The sequence below is a fragment of the Nycticebus coucang genome, chromosome 23, assembly GCF_027406575.1.
Source record: "Nycticebus coucang isolate mNycCou1 chromosome 23, mNycCou1.pri, whole genome shotgun sequence".
NCBI classification, from domain to species: domain Eukaryota; kingdom Metazoa; phylum Chordata; class Mammalia; order Primates; family Lorisidae; genus Nycticebus; species Nycticebus coucang.
Window position 1 is genome coordinate 37,074,559 of NC_069802.1, and position 24,243 is coordinate 37,098,801.

At 49.2% G+C, this 24,243-nt stretch overlaps 2 protein-coding genes across 8 annotated transcripts in view; one reads left to right on the plus strand and one right to left on the minus strand.

Moving 5' to 3' along the window:
* The window catches only part of GRK4 (G protein-coupled receptor kinase 4), a 59,152-nt gene extending 58,481 nt beyond the window's left edge, over positions 1-671 (minus strand). For 2 of the 7 annotated variants that reach the window (XM_053577972.1, XM_053577973.1), the window contains exon 1: positions 6-670. In XM_053577972.1, the coding sequence (XP_053433947.1) occupies positions 6-57 (52 nt within the window). In that variant the 5' untranslated portion in view covers positions 58-670. Of the gene's footprint in view, positions 1-5 lie in introns of all 7 variants that reach the window. The other 5 variants (XM_053577963.1, XM_053577961.1, XM_053577964.1 and 2 more) reach the window with 4 other exon arrangements.
* A 229-nt stretch (positions 672-900) lies between these two features.
* On the plus strand, positions 901-22,255 carry NOP14 (NOP14 nucleolar protein). The gene is made up of 18 exons (XM_053577947.1): positions 901-1,229; positions 4,986-5,120; positions 5,652-5,793; positions 7,205-7,344; positions 7,791-7,925; positions 8,611-8,733; positions 9,217-9,348; positions 11,462-11,738; positions 12,947-13,077; positions 13,968-14,053; positions 15,039-15,174; positions 16,222-16,323; positions 16,859-17,012; positions 19,014-19,173; positions 19,645-19,792; positions 21,323-21,441; positions 21,603-21,758; positions 22,003-22,255. Exons 1-18 carry the CDS (start codon positions 1,047-1,049, stop codon positions 22,100-22,102), a joined length of 2,559 nt encoding a protein of 852 aa, XP_053433922.1. The 5' UTR covers positions 901-1,046; the 3' UTR covers positions 22,103-22,255.
* Positions 22,256-24,243: the final 1,988 nt, after the last annotated feature.

Genomic DNA, 24,243 nt, shown 5'->3' on the forward strand with positions numbered 1-24,243 from the left:
CTCACGGAGGCGCGCTTTCAGCAGCATCGCGTTGGCCATGACGTTCTCCATCTCCATGGTCCGGCGCCGGCGCCGCCGCCGGCGGCGGGTTCTGCGTGCTCGGAGAGGCGGGGGCGGCGGGACAGTAGCCGCCGCCGCCACCGCCTCACAGCATTGCACGCCGGGCTCCACCGGCTCGTCGGGCCCGAGATCGGGCCCCCAGAGGCTGCGCTGCCACGGCCGCCGCCGCCGCCGTCGCCTCCGCCGCTGTCGGCGAAGCCACCACCGCCACCAGGGGCCCCGCCGCCGCCGCGGCCGCCGGGATCGGCCTGGGGGGGCCTCGCCGTGGTCCCCAGCGGGGGAGCGGTGGGGGCGATGTGGGCGATGGGGACGAGAGGGACGGGCAGCCCTGCCGCCGCGAGTCTCGGCTGTCACCTCCGCCGAGAGGTGTCTCGGGCTCCTCTTCGCCCCATCGCTCTCGCCCAGCGCGGCAACCACCTCCTCAGGGCCGGGACCCGGGGCAGCTGAGTCACCGCCGAGCCACACCCCAGGGAGGGACTCACTGGTAGGGGCCCCGACCCCGGCGGCGACGGCTGCTGCAGCCGCCGCCGCCGCCGCCGCCGCCGCCGCAGCCCGCCACGCGCGCTTGGGCCGGTTCCGCGCTAACGGCTTTCCAGAAGAGGGCGCACAAGCGCTCCTCTCGCCGCCGCGTCTAAGATGGCTGCGGCGCTTCGCTGACACTGCAGTTCCCAGAAGGCCCCGCGCCGGGAGGGCGCGTCAGGATTCTGCGGCGTGGCCTGCTGGGAGTTGTAGTCGATCAGCCCGCTCTTGAGCGGGAGCTTGTCGGTACTGCAATTCCCGGACCTGTCTATTCTCGCGATCTCCGGGGGCGGGGGCAGCTGGAGCAGTTATCGCGAGATGACGATGGGAGGCGGGACACGTGTTTCCAAGGTGACGAGCTCTGCCACGGTGGTCCTCCTCCGCGGTGATCGGCCGGCTCACGTGTCTGCTCTGCTTCTGGGAGGTCTGAGGGCGCCAGCGCCTAGAGCTGCGGCGGAGTGTGCGCCATGGGGAAGGTCAAGGCAGCCGGGGCGCGAAGGACGGCCTCGAGGGCGCGAGGAGGCCAGGCGACGGCCTGCCCCAATCCGTTCGAAGTGAAAGTCAACAGGCAGAAGTTCCAGATCCTGGGCAGGAAGACGCGCCACGACGTGGGGCTGCCCGGCGTGTCCCGCGCGCGGGCCATCAGGAAGGTAGGCGGGCCGCCTCCCCACGTTTTGAACTTAAGGTAGCGCCCGCTGCCGGGATCGGTGCCGCGCTGGCTGCCTGCCGGCCTTGGGCCAGCGGCGTGCTTCCCTGTGCCTCGGTTTCCTCGTCTGCAAAATGGAGACCATGGTAGTTAGATAGCACCGACTTTTAGAATTTCATGCCTCTCCTTTTCTATGAGCTGGAATGACTTTATCCTGGAAAACGATTGTCCCTCCTTGACACCCTGCACACGCGATTTGGAGACCTCCAGCTGAGCTGCCATGATGTCCCGTACTTATTCTTACCCTTCCTCATTTAGATTTTGAGCCAGTACTGCCTATCAAGGAACCATGGACAGGGTTTACCTGGGGTACTTCAGAGATACTTGGAGAATGTGTGTCTCCCCCGAGACACATCACCTTGTCCCTTGAGGGGTAACTGAAGTGGCATCTCTGTGGAAAGTTTCAGTGCTTCCTTTGGTCTTTTGTTTATGGTCCAGTCCCGGAATATTATTTACCTGCTTTTCAAATTCAGTTCATTAAATGGCATCCTATATGCAACTTAGGAGACAATGGTCATTTTTTTAAAAAGTATATTTATCATTACTAGGGGAGATAGAGTAGAAGGATGGTGGAGAAGTAAAGACCCAGAAAGGACAAGTAGATTCCCTAAAGTCACACAACTGAGAAAGCTGGGGCATTCCTTCAGATCTCAGTGTCTGCAAAGCCTTTGTGCTACACGAAGTGCTTGCTTTTAAGCAGTGTTTTAGCTAATGGGACATAAATAAAACCTGGCTTATGCCTTCAGGAGGTCATATTGTCACATAGTGTGCAATACAGATGACCTTGGACTCAAATCATCTATCATCCTTATTTCTAGGAGATGACGGCATGTACAATGGGCAACTTAAAACTGACTTTATTCCTCACCCTAGACCAGAGTGAAGAGTAGTCTGGTCTCTAGAGCAGACACATTTGCCTTCACTTAAACTTCTGTTTTCTTTCTTTCTTCGTCTTTTTTTTTTTTTGTATAAAACCGCATCTTTTTTTTTTTGAGACAGAGTCTCGCTATGTCACCTTCAGTAGAGTGCCATCACAGCTCACAGCAACCTCTAACTCTTGGGCTTAAGCATTTCTCTTGCCTCAGCTTCCCAAGTAGCTGGGACTATAGGTGCCTGTCAAAACGCCCGGCTATTTTTTTGTTGCAGTTGTCATTGTTGTTCAGCTGGCCCTGGCTGGGTTCGAACCCACCAGCCTCATTGTACATGGCTGACGCCTTAACCACTGTACTACAGGTGTAAACCATGCATCTTCTTTATTTTGCATTTCTATTTAATTTTTTTTTTTTTTTTTTTTTTGTAGTTTTTGGCTGAGGCTGGGTTTGAACCTGGCACCTCCGGCATAAGGGGCCAGTGCCCTACCCCTTTGAGCCACAGGCGCCTTATTTTGCATTTCTAAAGAGGAAATAATATACATCTAACTCTGATGGTAGTTTATGAGAATTAAATGCTATTATCTGTTGACGGGCTGAAAACTAGACAGTGCTGTGTGAGTTGGTGCAAGAGCCATGAGTTATTGGCCAAGATTTTCAGTTAAGATTTTTCTTTTTTGAAGGCAGTTAGCTAATTCCAGGGGGTGGAGTAAGGAGAATGAGGGAGAGGGGAGGAGGGATGGGATGTGGCACACTTTTGGGGGCAGGACACAATTATAAGAGGGACTTTATTATTTTTTTTTTTTTACTATTTTGTTTTTGAGACAGTTTCACTATGACGCCCTTGGTAGAGTGCTGTGGCGTACAGCTCACAGCAACCTCAACCTCTTAGGCTTAAGCGATTCTCTTGTCTCAGCCTCCGAAGTAGCTGGGACTACAGGTGCCTGCCACAATGCTCGGCTGTTTTTGTTGTTGTTGTTGTAGTTGTTTAGCAGGCCTGGGCTGGGCTCAAACCCGCCACCCTCGGTGTATGTGGTTGGCACCGCAACCACTGTGCTACAGATGCTGAGCCTATAAGAGGGACTTCATCTAACAAATGCAATCAGTGTAATCCAATTTTTTGTACCCTCAGTGAATCCCAAGCAATCAAAAAAGTTTTTTCTTCACCTGTGGCTCAGTCGGTAAGGCGCTGGCCCCATATACCGAGGGTGGTGGGTTCAAACCCGGCCCCGGCCAAATTGCAACCAAAAAATAGCCGGGCGTTGTGGCAGGCGCCTGTAGTCCTGGCTACTCGGGAGGCTGAGGCAAGAGAATCGCTTAAGCCCAGGAGTTGGAGGTTGCTGTGAGCTGTGTGAGGCCACGGCACTCTACCGAGGGCCATAAAGTGAGACTCTGTCTCTACAAAAAAAAAAAAGTTTTTTCTTTTTCTTTATCAATGTTTACTTGTTCTACTATGCCTCACGTAGTCACCCAATGCTTTGACACATAATTTGATGGACTTTTGCAATGTTTTCCTCAGTTCTACTCGTTACTGGCCACTCTGACTTCTCTTCATCAGTGACACTTTCTCCTTAGAAAAATGTTTAATCCATTTGTACACTGTGGTTTTCCTCATGGCATTATCCCCATCAACTTGGACTAACAGGTCTCTAATTTCACTTCCACTCTTCCCAAGTTTAACAATAAATTTAATGTTCGTTCATTGCTGTAATTTTTTTTTATGCTGCAATAGCTCCATTTTATTTTCCTTTTTTTTATTAAGTCATCTACACATAGATCATGAATACATTTATGCATACGTGGGGTACAATGTGTTGTTTTTTAATACAATCTTGACGTGCTTACATCAAACCAACATAGTTTTTGCCTCATTTACTTGATTATTGTGTTAAGACATTTATGTTCTGCACTTGACAGTATGACTTGTACCCTTGCAATATGCTCCATTGGTGTGGTCCCATTGCTGTAATTTAAGCACCAGCATTCTCAGGATGGCACACAAAAACACAACAATAATGAATGCCACTCAGCAAAACACTGCCATAGTTCAACAAGAACACAGCTGTGAGACAATGATGCACCACAGTTATGAATCCTTACCAAGCTGTCTGTACAGTGCCACAAACAGAAGCTCATATGGGGCAAGTTCGAGAACTGAATTGTCAGACCTCATATTCCACTTTTCCAAATAAGTCCAGCCTAAAGTACTCGCTTGATTAAAATAAGGCAGCTACCACAGCTAGAAGAACAGTTCGCGTCTTTAGCTTTACTAGTATGCTTTTTGCTCATCCTTTCTTTCAGCACTGACAAACTCTAAGTAGAGGAAAATAAAGTGCTTACCCCGTTATCGTTGAGAGTAAATTGGTTTTCTCTCAAAATTCTATCCCTAATAGGGAATATTTGTCATAGGTTAAAGCAGATTCTGTGTGAACTTTGACATCACAGTGTATAGCTCTTGAACTTAAAATGTGCACTATTCAGCGCGCTGGCTGAGGCCTGTAATTCCAGCACTTTGGGAGGCCAAGGTGGGAGGATCCCTTGAGGACAAGAATTTGAGACCAGCCTGAGTAAGAGCAAGACACCTCTCTACAAAATATAGAAAGTTTAGCTGGGTGTAGTGGCACATGACTGTAGTCCCAGCTATTCACTTAAGCCCAGGAATTTGGGGTTGTAGTGAATTGTGATGACAGCATGGTTCTCTAGCCTGAGCAGCAGAGTGAGACCCTGCCTCTCAAACACAAAAAAACAAAAAACCACACACCATTCTGATGTCCCCTTTGGAGGAAATTGCAAGAATTTTTTGTGAGATTGTTTTATGATCTGTTTTTCAGCGTACACAGACGTTACTAAAGGAGTACAAAGAAAGGGATAAGTCCAATGTATTTAAAGATAAACGCTTTGGGGAGTACAATAGCAACATAAGTCCAGAGGAAAAGATGATGAAGAGGTTTGCTCTGGAGCAACAGGTATGAAACAAAATTGGAGGAGGGTGTTTGCTATACGTTGTCCACAGAAGTCGAGCCCAAAGTGAGGCTGCTTCTCCCCTTTGTTTACTTCCGTGCCCATGGGCACTTGCCCCCCAGGTGCAGTATATATCCCTGGAATCCTCTACCTTCCTGTACTTTTTCATGCTAGGCCAAAGGGGAAGCAACATTCTGAAACTATGAGTTGTCTGGATGAATATCTCAGCCAGGGCATACTGGGGTTCTTACCTGTTGCCTCCCGCTCTGTTGAGTGGAGAGCCTCTGGGCTAAGGGGCACCGCTGGGGGGTAACACTGTGCGACTTACAGTAGCCTACCTGGTCAGTTGACATGTTTAAGAATTTTCTTCTGTGAGCTCTGTTCATGTCTCAGTGATTGCTCAGATGACTTAGAACACTCTTTAAGCCTGCGTAGGCCACATTGTCACCTTCACATATGACTGAATAATAATCGTTTTGGCTATGAAATGAATATGGTAATTAGGGAAACTGGGTTTCTTTTTCCCTCTCTGTCAGCGACATCACGAGAAAAAAAGTATCTACAACCTAAACGAAGATGAAGAACTGACTCATTATGGCCAATCCCTCGCAGACATTGAGAAACATAACGACATTGTGGACAGTGACAGCGATGCCGAGGAGCGAGGGACGCTGTCTGGTGAGGCTGGGCTCCCTCACACGGGCCAGGCTGCAGCCAGGACAGTCTGCTTACTGTCAGACTTGCCCCTCTGCAAAAAGTTGTTACATGAAAGTTTCACTGAGCATTAACTTCTTGATAAATTCCACACGTGATAGGTTTTGGCTTTTTAAAAATTTCAGAACTTGTAGATGCTTTTACAAGCTGAAAAAGCACATTAATATCCATTTTCTTATTTGAACCTCACAATAGCTTCTGTTACCCCATGAGCACAGAGAAAGATGTTTGTCCAATCTAAGAGCCAGATAAAACCAACCACATCACCACCCCTAAGCAGCTCTTCTACACTGACCTGCTTTGTTATGGATTCTGACCTGTGTGGTTTCAGCAGGGTTTATGTCGTTCTGTCTTTACTAGGAAACCACTTGTGGCAGTTTTGTGAGGCAGATAATAATGAGCCTCATATCAGTAGGTAATGACATGAAACATGGAATTTTGGCTTTAGTGCATAAGGCCATCTTTGGCCTTATGTATAGAGTTCATTGTGTCATTAGTTTACATTCCTTTAGAGTAGGTCCTATTTTCCAGAAATAAGCTACACAAAACAAAAATTGATCTTCAAAGCTTTTGTCTTAGTGTGTGCAGAGCTAAAGTATTCAAGCCCAGGACTAGCTTTTGGTATCTGGATGATCCAGAATGGGGACAGAAGTTTAGGTCCAAGGCAGCTTGTGGTGTAGAGCCCACTGTTGGGTGACAGCACCAGGCCTGTGGCTGCTGGGACTTTGTGCTTGTCAACAGGTAGCCAGTAATTTATCCTCTGTGCCTTTGTCTTTGCACTTTTCATTGCTGCATCGTTCTCGTCACCAATAGGACCGTGGTATTAGATGACCAGAAGGAACGAGGGTTCTGTTTCTTCCAGGTAACAGAATCCTGGGAATTCAGTGATTTATTTGAAATTTCCTATCCTTTGATTTTGATTATGAGCTCATCAAAACCTAGGTAATTTATAAAACAAAAGCCTCTTACTTTTTTTTTGTTTTTTTGGAGACAGAGTCTCACTATGTCGCCCTTGGTAGAGTGCTGTAGCGTCACAGCTCACAGCAACCTCAAACTCTTGGGCTTAAGGGATTATCTTGCCTCAGCCTCCCAAGTAGCTGTGACTACAGGCGCCGGCCACAATACCTGGCTAGTTTTGTTGTTGTAGTTGTCATTGTTGTTTTTACGAGGCCCAGGCTGGGTTTGAACCCACCAGCTCTGGTGTATGTGGCTGGTGCCCTAGCCACTGAGCTATAGGCACTGAGCCAGGTTTTTTTTTCTTAGATGTGGAATTCTCCAGACTGCTTTTGGGGAAATGTTGGCAGAGTACTAAAAAGAATGCTTCCCAGTACAGGCCTGGGCTTCACAGTGGCGTCTTTTGTGTTTTTTTCTGCAGCTCAGCTGACCGCTGCACACTTTGGAGGTGGCAGCAGGCTCCATGTGAAGACCTCTGAAGAGGCGGGCGAGGAGAGGGGAAAACCAAAGTCACGGAAAGAACTCATTGAAGAGCTCATTGCAAAGTCAAAACAGGAGAAGGTGGGTTAGTTAGTATTCTCTGTCATAGATGTGGTCACCAAAGTATGTTTGAGCTTTCTTCCTTATATATTTTTGGCTTGTATTTAATATTTTATATTAGTTCAACAAAAGAATTCATTTTGAACAGGAACATTTTAAATCTCTTCAAGAGCATGCCTCTTACGAGTTTTTGTTGTTCTGGTGGGTTCTAGTACTTGACGTATATCAGGGTTTACAACATACGCTGTTTCTCACGGACTTGTGATGGACTGCTGAGAGGGTCTGAGAGAACCGTTTATAAGCAGGAAATTACTTCTGTCTAATAAGATTTTGTAACTTTGCCTTTGAAGTCCTCATTTCTCTTGGTCTCTTTTCTGTTGAAACGTGTGGTGCTGACCACGGGTGGTTACTGTGCGTGTCCTGGGCAGTGAGCAGTGACGTGTGTGGTGTGTCTCATGTCTGTCCAGAGGGAGAGACAGGCTCAGCGGGAAGACGCCCTGGAGCTCACCGAGAAGCTCGACCAGGACTGGAAGGAAATCCAGACTCTGCTGTCACACAGACCCCCCAAGTCAGAGAACAGAGACAAAAAAGAGAAGCCCAAGGTAGGAGTGGGGTGACTGAGACCCTGAACTTCATTCAGACTCTTCTGTGGAGAAAAGGCTGCAGCTGGGAATCTCTTCTGGCCTTTTCCTGTTAGCACAGGGTTTCTCTTGGGTGTTGATGTGGAATTGCCTGAGGAGGTACAATGTCGGGGTGGGAGTGGGTCCAAAATTACTTCAAAGTAGTATATCCAGGGATAGGTGGACTTCAGGGTGGAGACTTTAGGTGTTTGAACTTTCCTGTAATACGTTTGCATATTGATGTATGTATATTTAATATACATTTATTTATTTTTCCTTTATACTATATTTTATTCCTGCATCATTTTTTTTTTTTTAATTTAAATTGTTGAGAAATGCTGCATTTGCTTAAGTTAGCTAGATTTTGGGGGGAAATCTAGGATTTCACCAGATGACACCGTCATATGGCCGTCTGGGCATCTCTGTGAGTCCCCTTTACTGCTGCTTTTGCAGCTTAGGGTTTAATGCTTAGATGACCAGTGCTTATATTTGTTAAAGCAGATATATTCTGGGGAGAATTTTCTAGGAGTAAAAAGTTCTGTGTGATGAAGTGTCCACTGAGTTCCCAGTCCGTTTTCTCTAAAAGAAAAGATGTAGGTGTGGCCTAGCTTCTTCCTTAGCAGTGTCCAGCTTTATCAGAGTGGAAAATTTCCCCTTACCACTTTAGCCCGATGCATATGACTTGATGGTTCGTGAGCTTGGCTTTGAAATGAAGGCACAACCCTCTAACAGGATGAGAACAGAAGAGGAGCTGGCACGTGAGGAGCAAGAGCGGCTCCAGAGGCTGGAGGTAGGGGGGCCGGTGCCTGCCCAGGAAGACAGCTGGGGGGCTGTTTGAACCCAAGCACATCATGGGCCTCTTCCTGCCCGCTGTGTGTTTGCAGATGGCGGGGATGGTGGGGGGCTTGCTCAGGGCGTCTTTATTCTCATTTATCATCAGGTGATAAATGATGGTCAGGTTGGCCAGCAGAATTTCGCTACAAAGACTAAGAGTAACAGATTTTCCTTCCTTGTGAATGGAGAGTATTTCTGCCACAAAGTTTGTTGCAGTATGTTTTGTTAAGTAAGAAAGTCTTCCTGGTAATGTTCACCAAGTGTTTTCAATTGAGGACCACAGCAGAAGCAAGCCAGGCACCAGCGTCAGAGCTGAGAGGACGGTGGACTGGGGTGTGGGCCCACTGGCTGCCCAGGAGAGGGACAGAGTGCCAAAGTGCCTCCTTGTTGTTGTGTGTCCAGGGAACACAGATGTGACTTCTCTTTCCTTCCTATTCAGGCTGAAAGACTGCGGAGGATGCTAGGAAAAGATGAGGATGAAAATACCAGGAAACCAAAACATATTTCAGCGGATGATTTAAATGATGGCTTTGTACTAGATAAAGATGATAGACGTTTGCTTTCTTACAAAGTAAGATGTTTGGCTTTGTTTTCTTTCTTTCTTTTTTTTTTACTTTAAAAGCGTATTTTCTGGTATTCAGGGGTTTAACCAGTTTCTGTAAAGTCGTATCTCCAGGTGTTTACAGTATTTCAGATAACAACCTTCACAGAGCAGACTGTAGTGGTGGTGCTGCCTCCTCAGCAGAAGGCCCAGGTAACAGAATTAGACTCGGTGTGCTGCTTACCCAGCTGTCAGCATCAGCTGCTTTTGTTTTTGTCTGCAAGATTACATCTGCACAACCTCTGCACAGTAGTGAGGGTGTTAAGGTTAAAGTTCTGAGTATTTCTGAGTGACACGATTGAGTTTCCAAGACTGGTTGTCTTGTTTCTGAACAGTGCAGTGGCATAATCACAGCTCGCGGCAACCTTCAGCGCCTGGGCTGGTCTTCCTGACTCAGCCTCCCGAAGCAGTACAGGCATGCGCCACCACATCTGGCTAATTTTAAAAAAATGCTATTTTTGTTAGACATGAGGTCCTGTTGTGTTGTCCGGGCTGGTCTTGCGTTCCTGACCTCAAGCAGTCCTCTCACCTCAGCCTCCCATGGATTGTAGATGTGAGCCACTGCACCCGGCTCTGGTACATTTTTAAATTGTGAATCTTACAAGGTCTGTACCTTCACCTGGTAAAGTGTATCATTGGGGTTCAAGGAAGGAAGGCAGGCCAGGGTTTGAGCAGAAAGCTAGATACAGCAAAAACACTGGGTTATCTGCCTCCTGGTGTGGCCCCCAAACCTGTGGTGGGTGCTGCGGATAGTGCTGCTGTGACCCCTGTGCTGCCTGCTGGGTGAAGCTTCTCCCGAGCCCCGTATCCTGGCAGCAGGGCTGTCTGTGAGCCTCTGGCACCTGTGGCTCTGGGGATGCCCTGGAAGGAGCAGAACATCTAGCAGGTGGGAGCACCAGCATTGTGGGTACAGGATCCTGGCACAGGTGCGGGACCTCTGTGGTGACGTTCTAGGGCTATCACACTTTTTTTTTTTTTTAATTAAATCATAACTTTGCGCATTGATGTATTTCTGGGGTTCAGTGTACTGCTTTGATATGCAATGTGAAATGTTTACATTGAACTAAGTAACATATCCATCACAATTATAGTCATTTCTTCATAGTTTTGAAATGTACCACTGCATCATGCACATTAGGTGAGATCTCCCCAAATACCTTCCCTCCTCCCGTATCCCCCCGCCCGTCCCCTCTCTCTCCTCTTCCTTTCTACTTTCTGGACTATAGTTTTGTTTTGCCATTCATATGAGTATGTAGGTGATGATATAATGATTTCATAGTAGTGTTGAGTACATTGAATACTTTTTTTTTCCATTCTTGAGATACTTTAGTAAGAAGAATATGTTCCAGCTCCATTCAGGTAAATGTAAAAGATGTGAAGTCTCCATCTTTTTTATGGCTGCATAGTATTCCATGGTGTACATATACTACAATTTGTTAATCCATTCATGTGTTGATGGGCACTTGGGCTGTTTCCATGTCTTGGCTATTAAGAATTGGGCTACAGTAAACATTCTGGTGCAAATGTCTTTGTTGTAAAATAATTATTGATCATCTGGGTATATACCTAGTAGAGGAATTGCAGGATTGAACAGTAGGTCTACTTTTAGTTCCTTGAGTGTTCTCCAGACTTCTTTCCAAAAAGGTCGTATTAGCTTGCCTTCCCACCAGCAGTGTAGAAGCGTTCCCTTCTCTCCACATCCACACCAACATCTGTAGTTTGGGGATTTTGTGATGTGGGCTAATCTTACTGGAGTTAGATGAAATCTCAAAATGGTTTTGATTTGCATTTCTCTGATGATTAAGGAAGATGAGCACTTTTTCATGTGTTTATAGGCCATACCATACACCTGTCTTCATCAGAGAAGTTTCTGTTCAAGTTTCTTGCCCACTAGAAATGGGGTTATTTGTTCTTTTCTTATTGATTAGTTTGAGTTCTCTGCAGATTCTAGTTACCAGGCCTTTGTCAGAAGCATAACCTGCAAAAATCTTCTCCCATTCTGAAGGTTGTCTGTTTGCTTTACTTACTGTGCTCTTGGCTGTACAAAAGCTTTTTAGTTTGATCTATCATGCTCTTTTCCCAGGATGGAAAGATGAATGTGGAGGAAGATGTCCAAGACGAGCAAAGCCAGGAAGCCAGTGGGGATGAGGGTGAGGAGGATGCGGGCGAAGGCTGCAGTGGGGAGGACCTGGAGGAGAGCGATGGCCCAGAGAGCCACTCGGACCTGGAATCTGATGTAGAGAGTGAGGAAGAAAGTGAGACTCTGAAGAAAGAGACTCAGAGTCCTGGGGAAGGAGTGAGAACCGGTGGCCAAAGGGCTGGAAAAGCTGCCAGAACTCAGCTGCCCTTCACGTTTGCAGGTATAGGAACAGCCAGGTTTTCTTTGGTTTCTCGATGACCTTTGTACATGTTTGTCTCCCTCCCTAGGGCTGCATTTGTAGAGTAGGGACCACGCGTGCCCCTCGAGTGTGTGGGCACAGTCCTGTGTGTGCCCCTTGTCGTGTGGGCAGGTTCTGTCCTCCTCCTCAGTGTCGGCTCACTCAGGTCTTAGTGTGTGACTGTGGGGACGGTCCTGTGGGTCAGCACCCAGATGAGCCACCTGTGCTTTGCCTTGGCAGTGACTTCACACTCCTGTGTGCAGTGTCAGCCTGTGTGTTGGCCAGCAGGGCCAGAGAGACATGATACTTATGGGAGGGCTCCCTACGTTTGTCCCAGGCGCTCTAGCCACATAACCCCTTAGGGTGTACACAGAGAAAGTCACCCTGAAGTGTCCTGTGATGGAAGGTTGTATCTAGGTAGGATAAAGCCTGCCTCTGGGGGTGTGCCTCCTGTGGGTGAGAGTCTCAGAAGGTGGTGGTGCTCAGTCCTGTGGTCCCCAACCCCTGGGCCGTGGACTGGTATCAGCAGGAGGTGAGCAGGGGGCAGTGAAGCTCCATCTGTGTTTACAGCTGCCCTTTGTTGGCACCTCCTGTCAGATCGGTGGCAACACAGGAGTCTCCCTGAGAATCTGTTGTAAACTGCGCATGCAGGGATCAACCTCAGGGCTCCCACTGGGCTCAGAGTGAGTTGTGTAATTATTTCATTATAGGTAAAAAGGTGATAATAACAAAGTGCACAATAAACGAAATGCGCTTGAATCGTCCCCAAACCATCCCCTTCTCCTCCTAGTCTATAGAAAAATTGTTTTCTGTAAAACTGGTCCCTGGTGCCAAAAAGGTTGGGAATCCCTGGATTAGCTCATTCTAAACAGTCTGGGCATGAAAACCAGCAGCTGTTCAAGTGGATGCCTGACAGAGGGAAGGTGGGAACCCCACAGCTCCCTGGGGCTGTTCTGGGCACTGTCCTCTTGGACAGCCCTGTTCAGGCCAATCGCAGTCTCCTCGGCCCATTGGGATGCAGTTGTGGTGACTAGGAGATACACATCTATGTAAAATGTGTGTTAAGGTCTCTATCTTGTTAAAGTAAAAGAACTGACTTACTGACGTTGTGTTTAGTTTTTAACCTATGTGAGCAGAAACATAATTCTCAGTGCCGGTATTAAATGCATGTACTTTGTGTTTTTTTACAGCTCCTGAGTCCTGTGAGGAACTGAGGTCTTTACTGTCGGGAAGATCGATGGAAGAGCAGCTTTTGGTGGTGGAGAGAATTCAGAAGTGCAACCATCCAAGTCTCGCAGCAGGAAACAAAGCAAAGCTAGAAGTATGCGGTGAACATGCATGTTGAGTACTGGGAGTGTGAGCAGGACCCCTGGTCCCTGTGAACATGGCCTTGCCTAGAGTGACAAAGTGGGCCTCAGCCTGTCACTTGGTGTTGTCTGGGTGGTGACTCAGTGCAAGCAGGCAGAGCCACCCTTGGTGTTTTACCCCTCCTTGGCCTGTAGCGGGTACCGGGGCCTTTGTTTCACTGAGGCCTGCGGAGTGGGCCGGACTTTAGGGAAACAGGTAGCTGTGAATGTGCCTTGTTCTCTGTTAGTGAATGTTATGTTTTTTACTGTAGATAAGCTAGTCTGGGTGTGTTCCTGGTTCTGTTTCCATAACATGTAGTGCCTGTCATTCTATACAAGGCACACCTAATCCTTAGCTTCCTTTTCTGTTCTGTTTTTTTTTTTTTTTTGGAGACAGACTCTCACTCTGTCACCCTGAGTAGTGTGTCATGGCCTTATAGTTCACAGCAACCTCAAACTCTTGGGTCCAAGCCATTCTCTTGCCTCACCGTCCCAAGTCACTGGGGCTACAGGCATCTGTCACAACGCCTGGATAATTTTTCTATTTTTAGTAGAGATGAGGTTTCATTCTTGCTCAGCCTGGTGTCAAACTCCTGAGCTCAAGTGTTCTACCCGCCTCTGCTTCCCAGAGTGCTGGGATCACAGGTGTGAGCCTCCACGCGGGGCCCTTACCTTTCTTTCCTGTGCGTCGCCCGCTGTTGGACGGGCTGGAGCAATGTCTTTGGTTGTGCTGTGGAATTCTCATGCCAGGGCCCCTGGTTGTCCGCCCACCCGCTTGTCCCAGAGTGTAGTGACATAGAGTTAGATGCTGTGGTTTTGCTCTTGGTGCTAAGCACTGAGCTTTCTCCACCTCATGTCCCTGCAGAAACTATTTGGCTTTCTTTTGGAATATGTCGGCGATTTGGCTACAAATGATCCTCCAGACCTCAGAGTAATCGACAAGCTGGTTGTGTAAGTGAAAGTAGCATGTTGTCTAGTAGGGGAAGCCGAACAATTTTTGTCCTGTTTAGAATTATAAACATGCTTTCTACAGTCATTACTAAGGTAGACAAAATGGGGCATCAGCAGGCCAGACCCATGGACTCCCCTCAGGGCTGTGGAGAGGCCTCACGGGTAGGCCTCTGGCCGGAGTTTGATGACAACATCTTGCTTTACCATTTACTGCTCTGGTCACTTTTAACCACAAACGAGTTGATGTTAAGACAGTTGAACCCCTTCACACTTACACTATGCTATGGCTTATTTTTTGATTCATGCACCAACAAAGTATGAGGCCCTAGATGGGTTGAGGAGTATTTGGAATTTGTGCTGGATGTGCCCCCTTGTCACACTGGGGACCTGCTCCTTCAAGTCCACACCTCAGTAGCACCTGCTGGCTGTGTTTAAGTCTGAGAGCTCTGCTAAGGGAGCACGTGACTCGAGTGGTGGCTGCTGGCCTGGAGGAGCATGGGAGGGAGACGTGTGCTGGATGGAGTCTGGCATTGGTGAGGAGGTTGCCTAGAGGTGCCCTGTGGGGCTGGCCTGCCAGTGCCTCACAACCAGCCTGGGTCTCAGCTTGTGTGTGCACTAGCGACATTGCTTCGGCAGGACCTGTGAGGAGTAAATGAGCTAATATGGAAAGTACCTTAGAGCTGTCAGCCAGCACTGGCACTCAGAATGTTCTCAAAGGGAGCTACTTCTACTACCACCCGGGGAGGGCCAGGTGTTTAGGGTATGGCGGGAATGAGTGTAAACTGTTACAGATACTATGAGAAAAATTATCTGAATCCCAGGGAGGCCAGCCAGGTTGTAAGAGGAAAAGTGGGTTTGTCCAGGGGCTACCAGTTCTAATTTGCTCAGACACAGGTGACGTCATGGGAAAGTGGTTACTGGCGTTTTTTCTTGTATTTTTGTTACATGGAATCATGCTGTCCTCACTTACATTTTTGCTTAACAGGCAGTTATATAATCTTTGCCAGATGTTTCCTGAATCTGCAAGTGACTCTATGAAATTTGTCCTCCGAGATGCTATGCATGAGATGGAAGAAATGATTGAGACCAAGGGCCGGGCAGCGTTGCCAGGGCTGGACCTGGTAAGCAGAGGTGGCTTCAGTCAAGTCTCTCCCATGGCCAGCACAGGTCAGGCTCTGTTCAGAACAGAGGGCTGATGGGGACAGTGCATGTGGCTGGGAGAGCCTGCAGCGATCTGGACAGAGGACTGCAGCGTCCAACCCTACCAGCAGTGCATGTGTTGCTATGGGATTCTGGCTGGATTCACACAATGGTGTGGTGTTTGGTCAGATGCCGCAGAAGCACTGGCTTGTCCCTCAGGCCCAGGGCTGGGGCTGGCTTCTCTGTTAATTCTTGGTTTTTCTGTTTATTCAAAGGTTGAGAGGCATATGGACTGCTCTGAGATTTTTTTTTTTTTTTTTTGAGCTAGAATCTCACTATGTTGCCCTCAGTAGAGTGCTATGGCATCACAGCCCACAGCAACCTCAGACTCTTGGGCTTAAGCGATTCTCTTGCCTCAGCCTCCCAAGTAGCTGGGGCTACAGGTGCCCACAACAATGCTGGGCTGCTTTTTGTTGCAGTTGTTATTGTTGTCTGGCAGGCCCGGGTCGGGTTCGTACCTGCCAACCCAGATGTATGTGGCTGGCACTCTAGCCACTAAGCTATAGGTGCCCAGCCTACTCTGAGACTTTTAATGTATTTTTTCCACCCCAAGAAAATTCTACTTTTTTTCTACACTCTCATGTTTTCATTTTTGTCACTTAGGCCTGATGCTAGCTCTGAAATTAGGAAGCTAAACTGAATAGGGTGGGGGAAGCCCTCTGGTAGCCACGGTAACAGTGGTGACAAAAACTCCATGAAGGCGTGTAGCATCCCCAAGCCACCTGCCCAGCCCCTTCATCTGTTTTACAGCAGCCTCCTAGAGAAGTGTAAAAATACAGGGTTTTTAGTGGTGAGAGTCCCTGTCCTGCAGGGAGTGGATCGGGGTCACTGTGAAGACTGGTGTCCACGGCTGCCCCACCATCTGTCCCCAGGACCTTTACTACCGGTTTCACTTCTGAGCCTTTTTTATAGGTATTATTTCAAATTTTATTTTATTTTATTTAATCTTTATATTACTTTCTTTCTAGCTCATTTATTTCAAAATTGTAGGGCTGCTGTTTCCAACGTCAGACTTCTGGCACCCAGTCGTCACCCCTGCCCTGGTGTGCATGAGCCAGCTGCTTACTAAGGTGAGTCCTCCTTGAGACTGCCCACCCGCAGGCCACATCTCCTCAGGGCTATGGCACTTAAGAGTGTCTCACATTAAGGGTCAGGGAGATAGACTCCTGAGGTCAAGCATAAGAAAGCTTATCCCCAGGCCCTGTGGAGGAGTCTGGGTCAGAAAGCCTGGCCACCAGCCAGAGTGCCCAGCTTGAACAGCCCCAGGCAGGGTGAGGGGGACTGATTGAAGAGAGTGACCCCACAAAACAGCCTTTAAGTTAGTGGTGGAGGTGTCAAGTGTGATGCGGGCTTTAGTTTCCCTTTTGGCTTAATAAAGTTTACAAGTTTCTTTTCCTTTTGTGGGCATGTGATGGGTGTGCTCATGCGGAGTCTCGTCTGAGGGAGAAAGTCACAGTCATTGCAGCTGGGAGGCCCTTTATCTTGCCGAGCTCACTTGATCCCTCAGCATCGCTGTGAGGTCCAGGTGAAGCTCAGTGGGTGCCCTGTTGGGAACATTCTAGAACGTCACTCCAGAGCAGAGACCGAGCCCATGTGCCTTTGCAGTGCCCTGTCCTGTCCCTCCCAGACGTGGTGAAAGGCCTGTTTGTGTGCTGCTTGTTCCTGGAGTTCGTGTCCTTGTCTCAGAGGTTTATACCTGAGCTCATGAATTATCTTCTTGGGATCCTTTACATAGGAATTCCAAACAAACAAAGCCCAGGTGAGTCGATATGAGTAGCTGGTTTCAAGTATTTTGTACTTTAGAATTTTTTAAAAGTGATTTGTATTCGTTGTAGGGAGTTTAGAACAGGGAAAAGTAGAGAAGTGGCAAGAACCCCTTGGGTCCTGCCATCCAGAGCACCACCCTCTTTATCCCCTGGGCGCACATCTGAGTGTTGATGCCTCAGCAGGGTCACTTACCACATGCACCAGGTCCAAACTGAGACGGGCCCTGAATGTGAAATGCACTCAGACAGCCAAGACCCCATGCCACGTAGGCACGTGTATATGTGTATGAAAAGATACCTTGGATTAGATAAAGGTTTTCTTAAAATTAATCTTACTTTTTCCTTCTTACTTATGTGACAATAGGAAAATTTTATATCAGCCAGGCACAGTGGCTTACACTTGTAATCCCAGCACTCTGGGAGGCTCAGACAAGAGGATCACTTGAGCTCAGGAGTTAAGAGACCAGCCTGAGCAAAAGCAAGACCCTGTCTCTACTAAAAATAGAAAAATTGGCTGGGCACTGTGGCAGGTGTCTGTAGTCCCAGCTACTCAGGAGTCTGAGGCAGGAGGTTTGCTTGAGGGAACCCAGTAGTTTGAGGTTGCTGTGAGCAAAGTTAGGCTATGGCGCTCTAGCCAGGGTAACAGATTCTGGTAACAGATTTCTGATTCTGGCTCAGAAAAAAAAAATTTTTTTTTTTTTTGGAAACACTTGTGTGGCTCACATGGACAGCTCTGCTCTGCATAGCTTCTGTAATGCTACGAATGTAGGAAGGGGAGACAAAAGCCATGTTTTTTTTTTTTTTTTTGAGATAGTCTCACTATGTCACCCTTGGTAGAGTACTACGACATCATAGCTCACGGCAACCTCAAACTCCAGGGCTCAAGTGATCCTCTTGCCTCAGCCTCCCCAGTTGCTTGGACTACAGGCACCCACTACAACACCTGGCTAGTTTCTCTATGTTTAGTAGAGACGAGGTCTCCCTTTTGCTCACTCAGGCTGCTCTCAAACTTGTGAGCTCATGCAAACCACCCACCTCAGCCTCCCGGAGTACCAGGATTGCAGCCTGGCTACTTCCCTCTTAAGACTGCTGAGAGGCATGGTCTTTTTCCCAAACTCCCACATCTGTGGGCCCCTTTCCAGCCCTGATCCCCTGTTTGCAGCGCTGGGCTAGGTGTCCCTTCACACTGTCAGCGGTGTCCTCTGAAGAGGTATCTAGGGTCCCTGGGCCAGTTCTCACAGGCTGCTGCCTGTCTCTTTGGCTCCTCCTCCTGCTGTGAATTTCCTGCCTGGCTGTCCCCATTGCTGACTACATTGACTCCTGGGACACAGCTTGCCCCTCTGTCACCCATTCCTCCACCTGGCCCCTGCCCAGGATCCATCCTTGTTCAGGTCATTGCCATGTAGCAGGCACACACCACAGGGGAAAGCACTGGCCATCTCAGCCTGCTTGGAGGGGTGGGACAGGCAGACCCTCCTCATCCCCTCCTGCTCAGGCCGCTCCCTTGGCCTCAAGTGCTGTCATCAGCCATGCTGGTTTTAACTCCTGCATGTCATCTGGATCACTGCTGATGTCCACCCTCAGAGAGGCTGTCTCTGACCAGCTCAAGCCCTGTCCTCTGCCTGCCTCCGTCACCCATCCGCTTTCTTGTGCTTTGTTGGGTTTGTTTCCATGAGTGCAAATCACTGCCTTGACCTCTCCAAGGGCCTGAACTTCAGTTTGTTCTTGGATGGGGCCTACGCACCCATGGCCACATGTAGTATTCAGTCAGCCCACAGGAAGTTGTGTGGCAAGCCTGCCTCCCGGGCGGGTCAGGTGCTGGGCTATGACCACCCCTGCGGGAGCTTCCACCCCACTCTGTCCCTTTCAAAACCCTCTGTGTCTGGTGACTGTCAGCATGTGTCTGTGAGGATGAGCACCAGTGACATGGTGCTGCAGTACTGCCTGCCAGCCAGTAAGGTTCAGGCCTCTGTCCCATCGCACTTGGCATTCAGGTTGTGCTCTGGTGCGCCCCTTCAGAGAACGTGGGAAGAACTCCCAGTTGCTCCTGGTCTCTAAGAGAGAGGATGCAGCCACATGGCAGAGGAGCAGCCTTTCCCTCTGCTGGGCGAGTGGACTGAGAGCCCAGACAGCCACTGAGGCCAATCACATCAGGTATGTGCGGGGTGGACTCCCAGGGCAGGTGGGGCCCACTTTCCTTCTTCTTGCAGAAGAAACCACGGAGGCTTTTTGATTGGCCAGAATTTCCTTTTTTCCCCTGACCAGTTGATTTTACACTAGGTAAAGCCTTTCTGAGGCATGCTGCCCTGATAGCTGTTTCTTCCCCCATCCTAAACTATTTTCAAAATAGATTTGCTTGATTTCCCAAATAGTGATTTGGAAACTAAAATGAAGCTGCCTATTTCAAGTTGTTACTGCATCTCCCATAGCCCTCCTTCCTGTTCAGGGAAGTGTGGTGACACTTCTGTCCAGTGCCCTGTAGGCCTAGGTGCTGAGCCCTGGCCTGAGGTGGCTCCAAGTTGATTATTTAACCTGATGGGGGAGGGGTCATTTTCGCCAGGGTCATTGGTTTGTCAGTGACTGACGCAGCATGAGCTTGCCCCTCCCTGCCTCCTGCCCTCATAGGCTTTCCTGCCTGGCCGTGGGTCTGTCCCTCCTGCAGCGCTGTGTGCGGCTGTATGGCACCCTGCCATCCTTCCACGCCATAGCCAGTCCTCTCCACGCCCTCCTGACGGAGCACCTGGCTGACTGCAGCCACCCCTATGAGCTCCAGGTGAGGCTCCCTATACACTAAGATGCTCTGCCCAGCTCGGATGTGTCCCTGAGCTAGGACCAGACTAGTTGGCCTTTTTGTTACTGAGGTGGTAGCTCTAAATGTCAGTGACACCATCTGTGCAAAATCCTTGGCATGAATGGGAAATAAAATTGTAACAGTGTGTGGTGACTTGCACCTGCTGCAGGCTGCTGCAGCAGAGCCTAGGTCCTGCCTCACCTGGGAGCCACAACATTGTTAGGCACCACCTCTGGGGACTGAGCGGAAAGTCCACCAGGGCCTGGACATTTGGCTGTGGGCCACATGGGCACTTGAGCTCTGCAGTTGCCTGATGAGATTTCCCAAGGAGAGACCTCTTCAGCTGGACCCAGACTCCCTGTGTATGTAAAAAACAAGTTCTGCCCTCCGGGCATGTCCCGAAGGTGCCTTCAGCCATTCTGAGCTGCCTGCTTCCCACCTGCCCTCATGTCACCACACAGCTCCCAGTGTCCTTAGAGCAGGAGGTGCCGGTGCTGCCTCTCTGACCCTCACCCCCAGTGGCACCCCGGATTTTTCAGAAAGTCCAGACCACTGTCTCTGCTCTACTGGGATGAGAGCCCCGGGAGGACAGCAGCTCAGCTGTCCTGCTCCTGGTACATACACAGACCAGTCCACTGCCCAGTGGAGTCACCATGCCTGGTCTAGGGATGCAGATGAGACAGCAGCTCCTGCATCCACTCCCCCACATGAGGCTATGGCTTGTCTTTCGTTTAAGGGACAGAGTGGCTCTCTGGTCCTAAAGAGTTTGGACTGGCTGAAGGAGAACAACAGGTTCATGGATTGGGGCTAGTTGGGTTGGCCTCGCCCTTGCACTGAGTCCCCATGGAGAAGAGGCATGGAGGTACTTGAAGCTAACAGCTCACCCCAACAAGCTGAGCAGTGGCTGTGCCCAAGAGTACAGGGGGCCAGGTGGCCTGAGTTCTGGGATACCTGTGCATAGGGAAAGGGGTAGGACCAATATTAGTGGGCTAATTTCTGAAAGATTCCTCAGAAGCCAACTCTTCCAGAATCTAGGCATTAAGTGAATGTATGCCTTACCCATCTGGCTCTGGAAGAGAGGAAAATAAGATCACATCACCCAGACTGGTAAGAGACCCCCTTCTGGCCCTGGCTTCTTGCTCCGCACACCCAGACTCTGCGTGTCCATGTCACCATCACAGGGAGTTGGTTCTCCAGGTGCCTCCACAGAGAGTGGGTCCCTGCACCTGTCTTGCCAAGGTCCTCTACAGGAGAGGGCTTCTGTTTGTTTTCTGGATGCAAGAAGCACAGACTACTATGACTTCTCACTACCTGCATGGACCCTGATTTCTGAGGGTCACAGTGCTCAGAAGGATACGCACTGTCCTATCCAGAAGATGGCCGCATCCAAGCCCCTGTAGCCCTTTACTTAACCTCTGGGATGGGGAGCAGGGGGGCCGTGGCTGCGAGAGGTCTGAGGGGACACTGTCCTGCTGTCCTCACCATCTCATATAAGCTTGTCTTGTATTCTAGGAGCTGTGTCGGAGTATTCTGACGGAAATGGGCAGCCAGAAGCAGCTCTACCGGCCACTGACCTGTGAGAAGAGCAAGCCTATCCCGCTGAAGCTATTCACCCCCCGTCTGGTCAAAGTGTGGGTGTCAGCAGCATCTCTTGGGGACGAGGCCTGGGCTTGTCCTGCCTATTGTGCAGTTGAATCTGCCCATTGTGCAGCGAATGAAAGGAGCAGGGTCGGGCACACCCTTGCCAGGCCCTGGCTGACTCTTGCCTCTTCAACTTGCCTTCCTGGTTTAGCCTTGAGTTTGGACGGAAACTGGGCAGCAGTAAGGAAGAACAAGAAAGGAAGAGGCTGATCCACAAACACAAGCGGGAATTTAAAGGTGCTGTCCGGGAAATCCGAAAGGACAATCAGTTCCTGGCGAGGATGCAGCTCTCAGAGATCATGGAACGGTGAGTAGGACACACTTGGGGACAGCCGTGGTGTGATTGCAGCACTAGCAGTCCACGCCCAGCGTCGGCCCCAGCACGCTCAGCCTTGGCAGGGGCTGCAGGCTGGGGCTGGGCGGACTTTTCTCCCTTCGCTTCCCTCCCTTTGTCCTGGGTGTGGTAGCTGCCAGCCATCCTGGTTCTGTGAAAGGGAGGAGACTTCCTCCAAAAGCTAACCCAAGATGGTGTTTGCTTTTTTTGTTTTTAGGGATGCGGAAAGAAAGCGAAAAGTGAAACAGCTTTTTAACAGCCTGGCTACTCAGGAAGGTGAATGGAAGGCTCTGAAGAGGAAAAAGTTCAAAAAATAAAATTGTTTGGCAAGGAACTTTTGTACATTAAAAGTAATATTAAAATATAAAAAGGCTAGGCGCAGTGGCTCATGCCTGTAATCCTAGCACTCTGAGAGGCAAAGAGGGTGGATTGCCTGAGCTCACGGTTTAGGACCAGCCTAAGCAAGAGCTAGTCCCCGTCTCTAAAAATAGCCGGGTGTTGTGGCAGGTGCCTAAGTGCCAGCTACTTGGGAGGCTGAGGCAAGAGAATCACTTGAGCCCAGAAGTTTGAGGTTGCTGTGAGCTACGACTCCATAGCACTCTACCGAGGGCAACAAAGTAAGACTGTCTCAAAAAAAAAAGTATTATTAAAATATAAACAAACAGGCTAGAAGCCTGTGGCACTTTGTGAGTATGGGAGGCTGGTTTGAGGCCAGGAGTTTGAGACCACCTTGGGTATATAGTAAGACCCCTGTCTCTCCAAAACGTAAAAGCATTTGGTGGCACATGGTTGTAGTCCTGGCAGTTCAGAAGGTGGAGGCAGGCGGGTCTGCTGAGCCCATGGTTTATAACACCTCATGTACTTCAGATGTCTAAACTAAGTCCAGTATCTGTGTGGTGACAGCCCTGGAGTGGGGACCACTGGGTTGCCTAAGAAGGGGTGAACTGGAGCAAGGTGGAAACACCAGGTAAAAATTTCTGTGCCCATTGGTAGTGGGGTCACGCCTGTGGACAGCTACTGCACTCCATCCTGGGCAACATGGTGAGACCCATCTTCAGAAAAAATGAAAATGAAAAACAATTTTTGGGGGGGGGGGACAGGGCTGGGTTTGAATCCATCACTTCTGGCATATGGGGCCAACGCCTTATTCCTTTGAGCCACAGGCGCCGCCTGAAAAGCAATTTTTTAAAGTAAAAGTAACAGGATGCTATAATGTCAGTGTAATTTTTTTCCCCCTGTGCTTTAGGGTTTTTTTTGTTGTTGTTTTTTTAGAGACAGAGTCTCACTTTATCGCCCTCAGTAGAGTGCTGTGGTGTCTCAGCTCACAGAAACCTCCAACTCCAGGGCTTAGGCGATTCTTTTGCCTCAGCCTCCCGAGTAGCTGGGACTACAGGAACCTGCCACAGCGCCCGGCTATTTTTTTTTTGTTGCAGCTTGGCCAGGGCTGGGTTTGAACCCGCCACCCTCGGTATATGGGGCCAGCGCCCTACCCACTGAGCCACAGGTACCACCCTGTGCTTTAGTTTTAACATCTCTTGGTGAAATAGAGAGTGAATTCTCAAGTACAGTTTTGGAACTAGAATGAGCACATAGTAATAAGTACGAATACCTGGTTCATTTTGTCCAGGGAAGCCTTCATTGATCACACCAGTTTGGAACTCAGATTCTGGCCCAAGTGGGTGTTTTGTCAGGCAGACATTTGCCTTCACATACAGAATTTAGTGTTACATAATAACATTACTCAAGAGGATCTGTCCGTTCTGTTGGTTCCTTTACATGTGCCTGGTTGTGCCCGCACCCTAGCTCCAGTTCCCCCTGGAGGGGAGACTTGGGCGTGGGGTGAGGAGAGTGCACTTGTGCATCTGCAGGTGGCCAGGGTCTGGGGAGGGGGGTCACAGCAGCTGAGAGCTGCAGGCCTCTAAGCCAAGGCTGCAGCACTGGCTGGTCACTCAAGTTGCCTGATCTCTCAGTTTTCTGGAGATGCCTTCCTATGGATAGTATGTTACATACATGTATCTTCAATCATAAATGAAACAAGGTTGCAGATAGTTTGGAAATTAAAGAAAAAAAGTCCTAATTCAATCTGTTGATGTGTCTGGCCACAGTATTATGAGATTGGGCTGCCTCTCCACTGACCTGGATTGCAGTCTAAGATTTGGGTCAGAATAAGTTGGAAGATGTGGAAATGACGGATAAGGCAAGAAGGGGGTGGCACCTGTGGCTCAAAGGGGTAGGGTGCTGGCCCCATATGCTGGAGATGCCAGGTTCAAACCCAGCGCCGGCCAAAAACTGCAAAATAAATAAATATAAAAAATCAAAGGGGATAAGGCAATAAGCATGTTAAACAGCAGTGTTACTGGTCTGCCTCTCTACAGGGTGTGAACCCTGCCGCGCCCAGCGCCTCCTGAGGGAGGTTCTGAAGTGGAAAGTCCATGTGCTCCCTGGTGACTGCCCTGCA

What these genes read in the sequence shown, in the direction of transcription:
- NOP14 (XM_053577947.1), top strand. Translation starts at nt 1,047, where the DNA reads ATGGGGAAGGTCAAGGCAGCCGGGGCGCGAAGGACGGCCTCGAGGGCG. An exon ending in GGAGCGAGGGACGCTGTCTG is followed by an intron (nt 5,794 to 7,204) that starts GTGAGGCTGGGC and finishes TTTTTTCTGCAG; the next exon opens with CTCAGCTGACCGCTGCACAC. An exon ending in GACGTTTGCTTTCTTACAAA is followed by an intron (nt 9,349 to 11,461) that starts GTAAGATGTTTG and finishes CTCTTTTCCCAG; the next exon opens with GATGGAAAGATGAATGTGGA.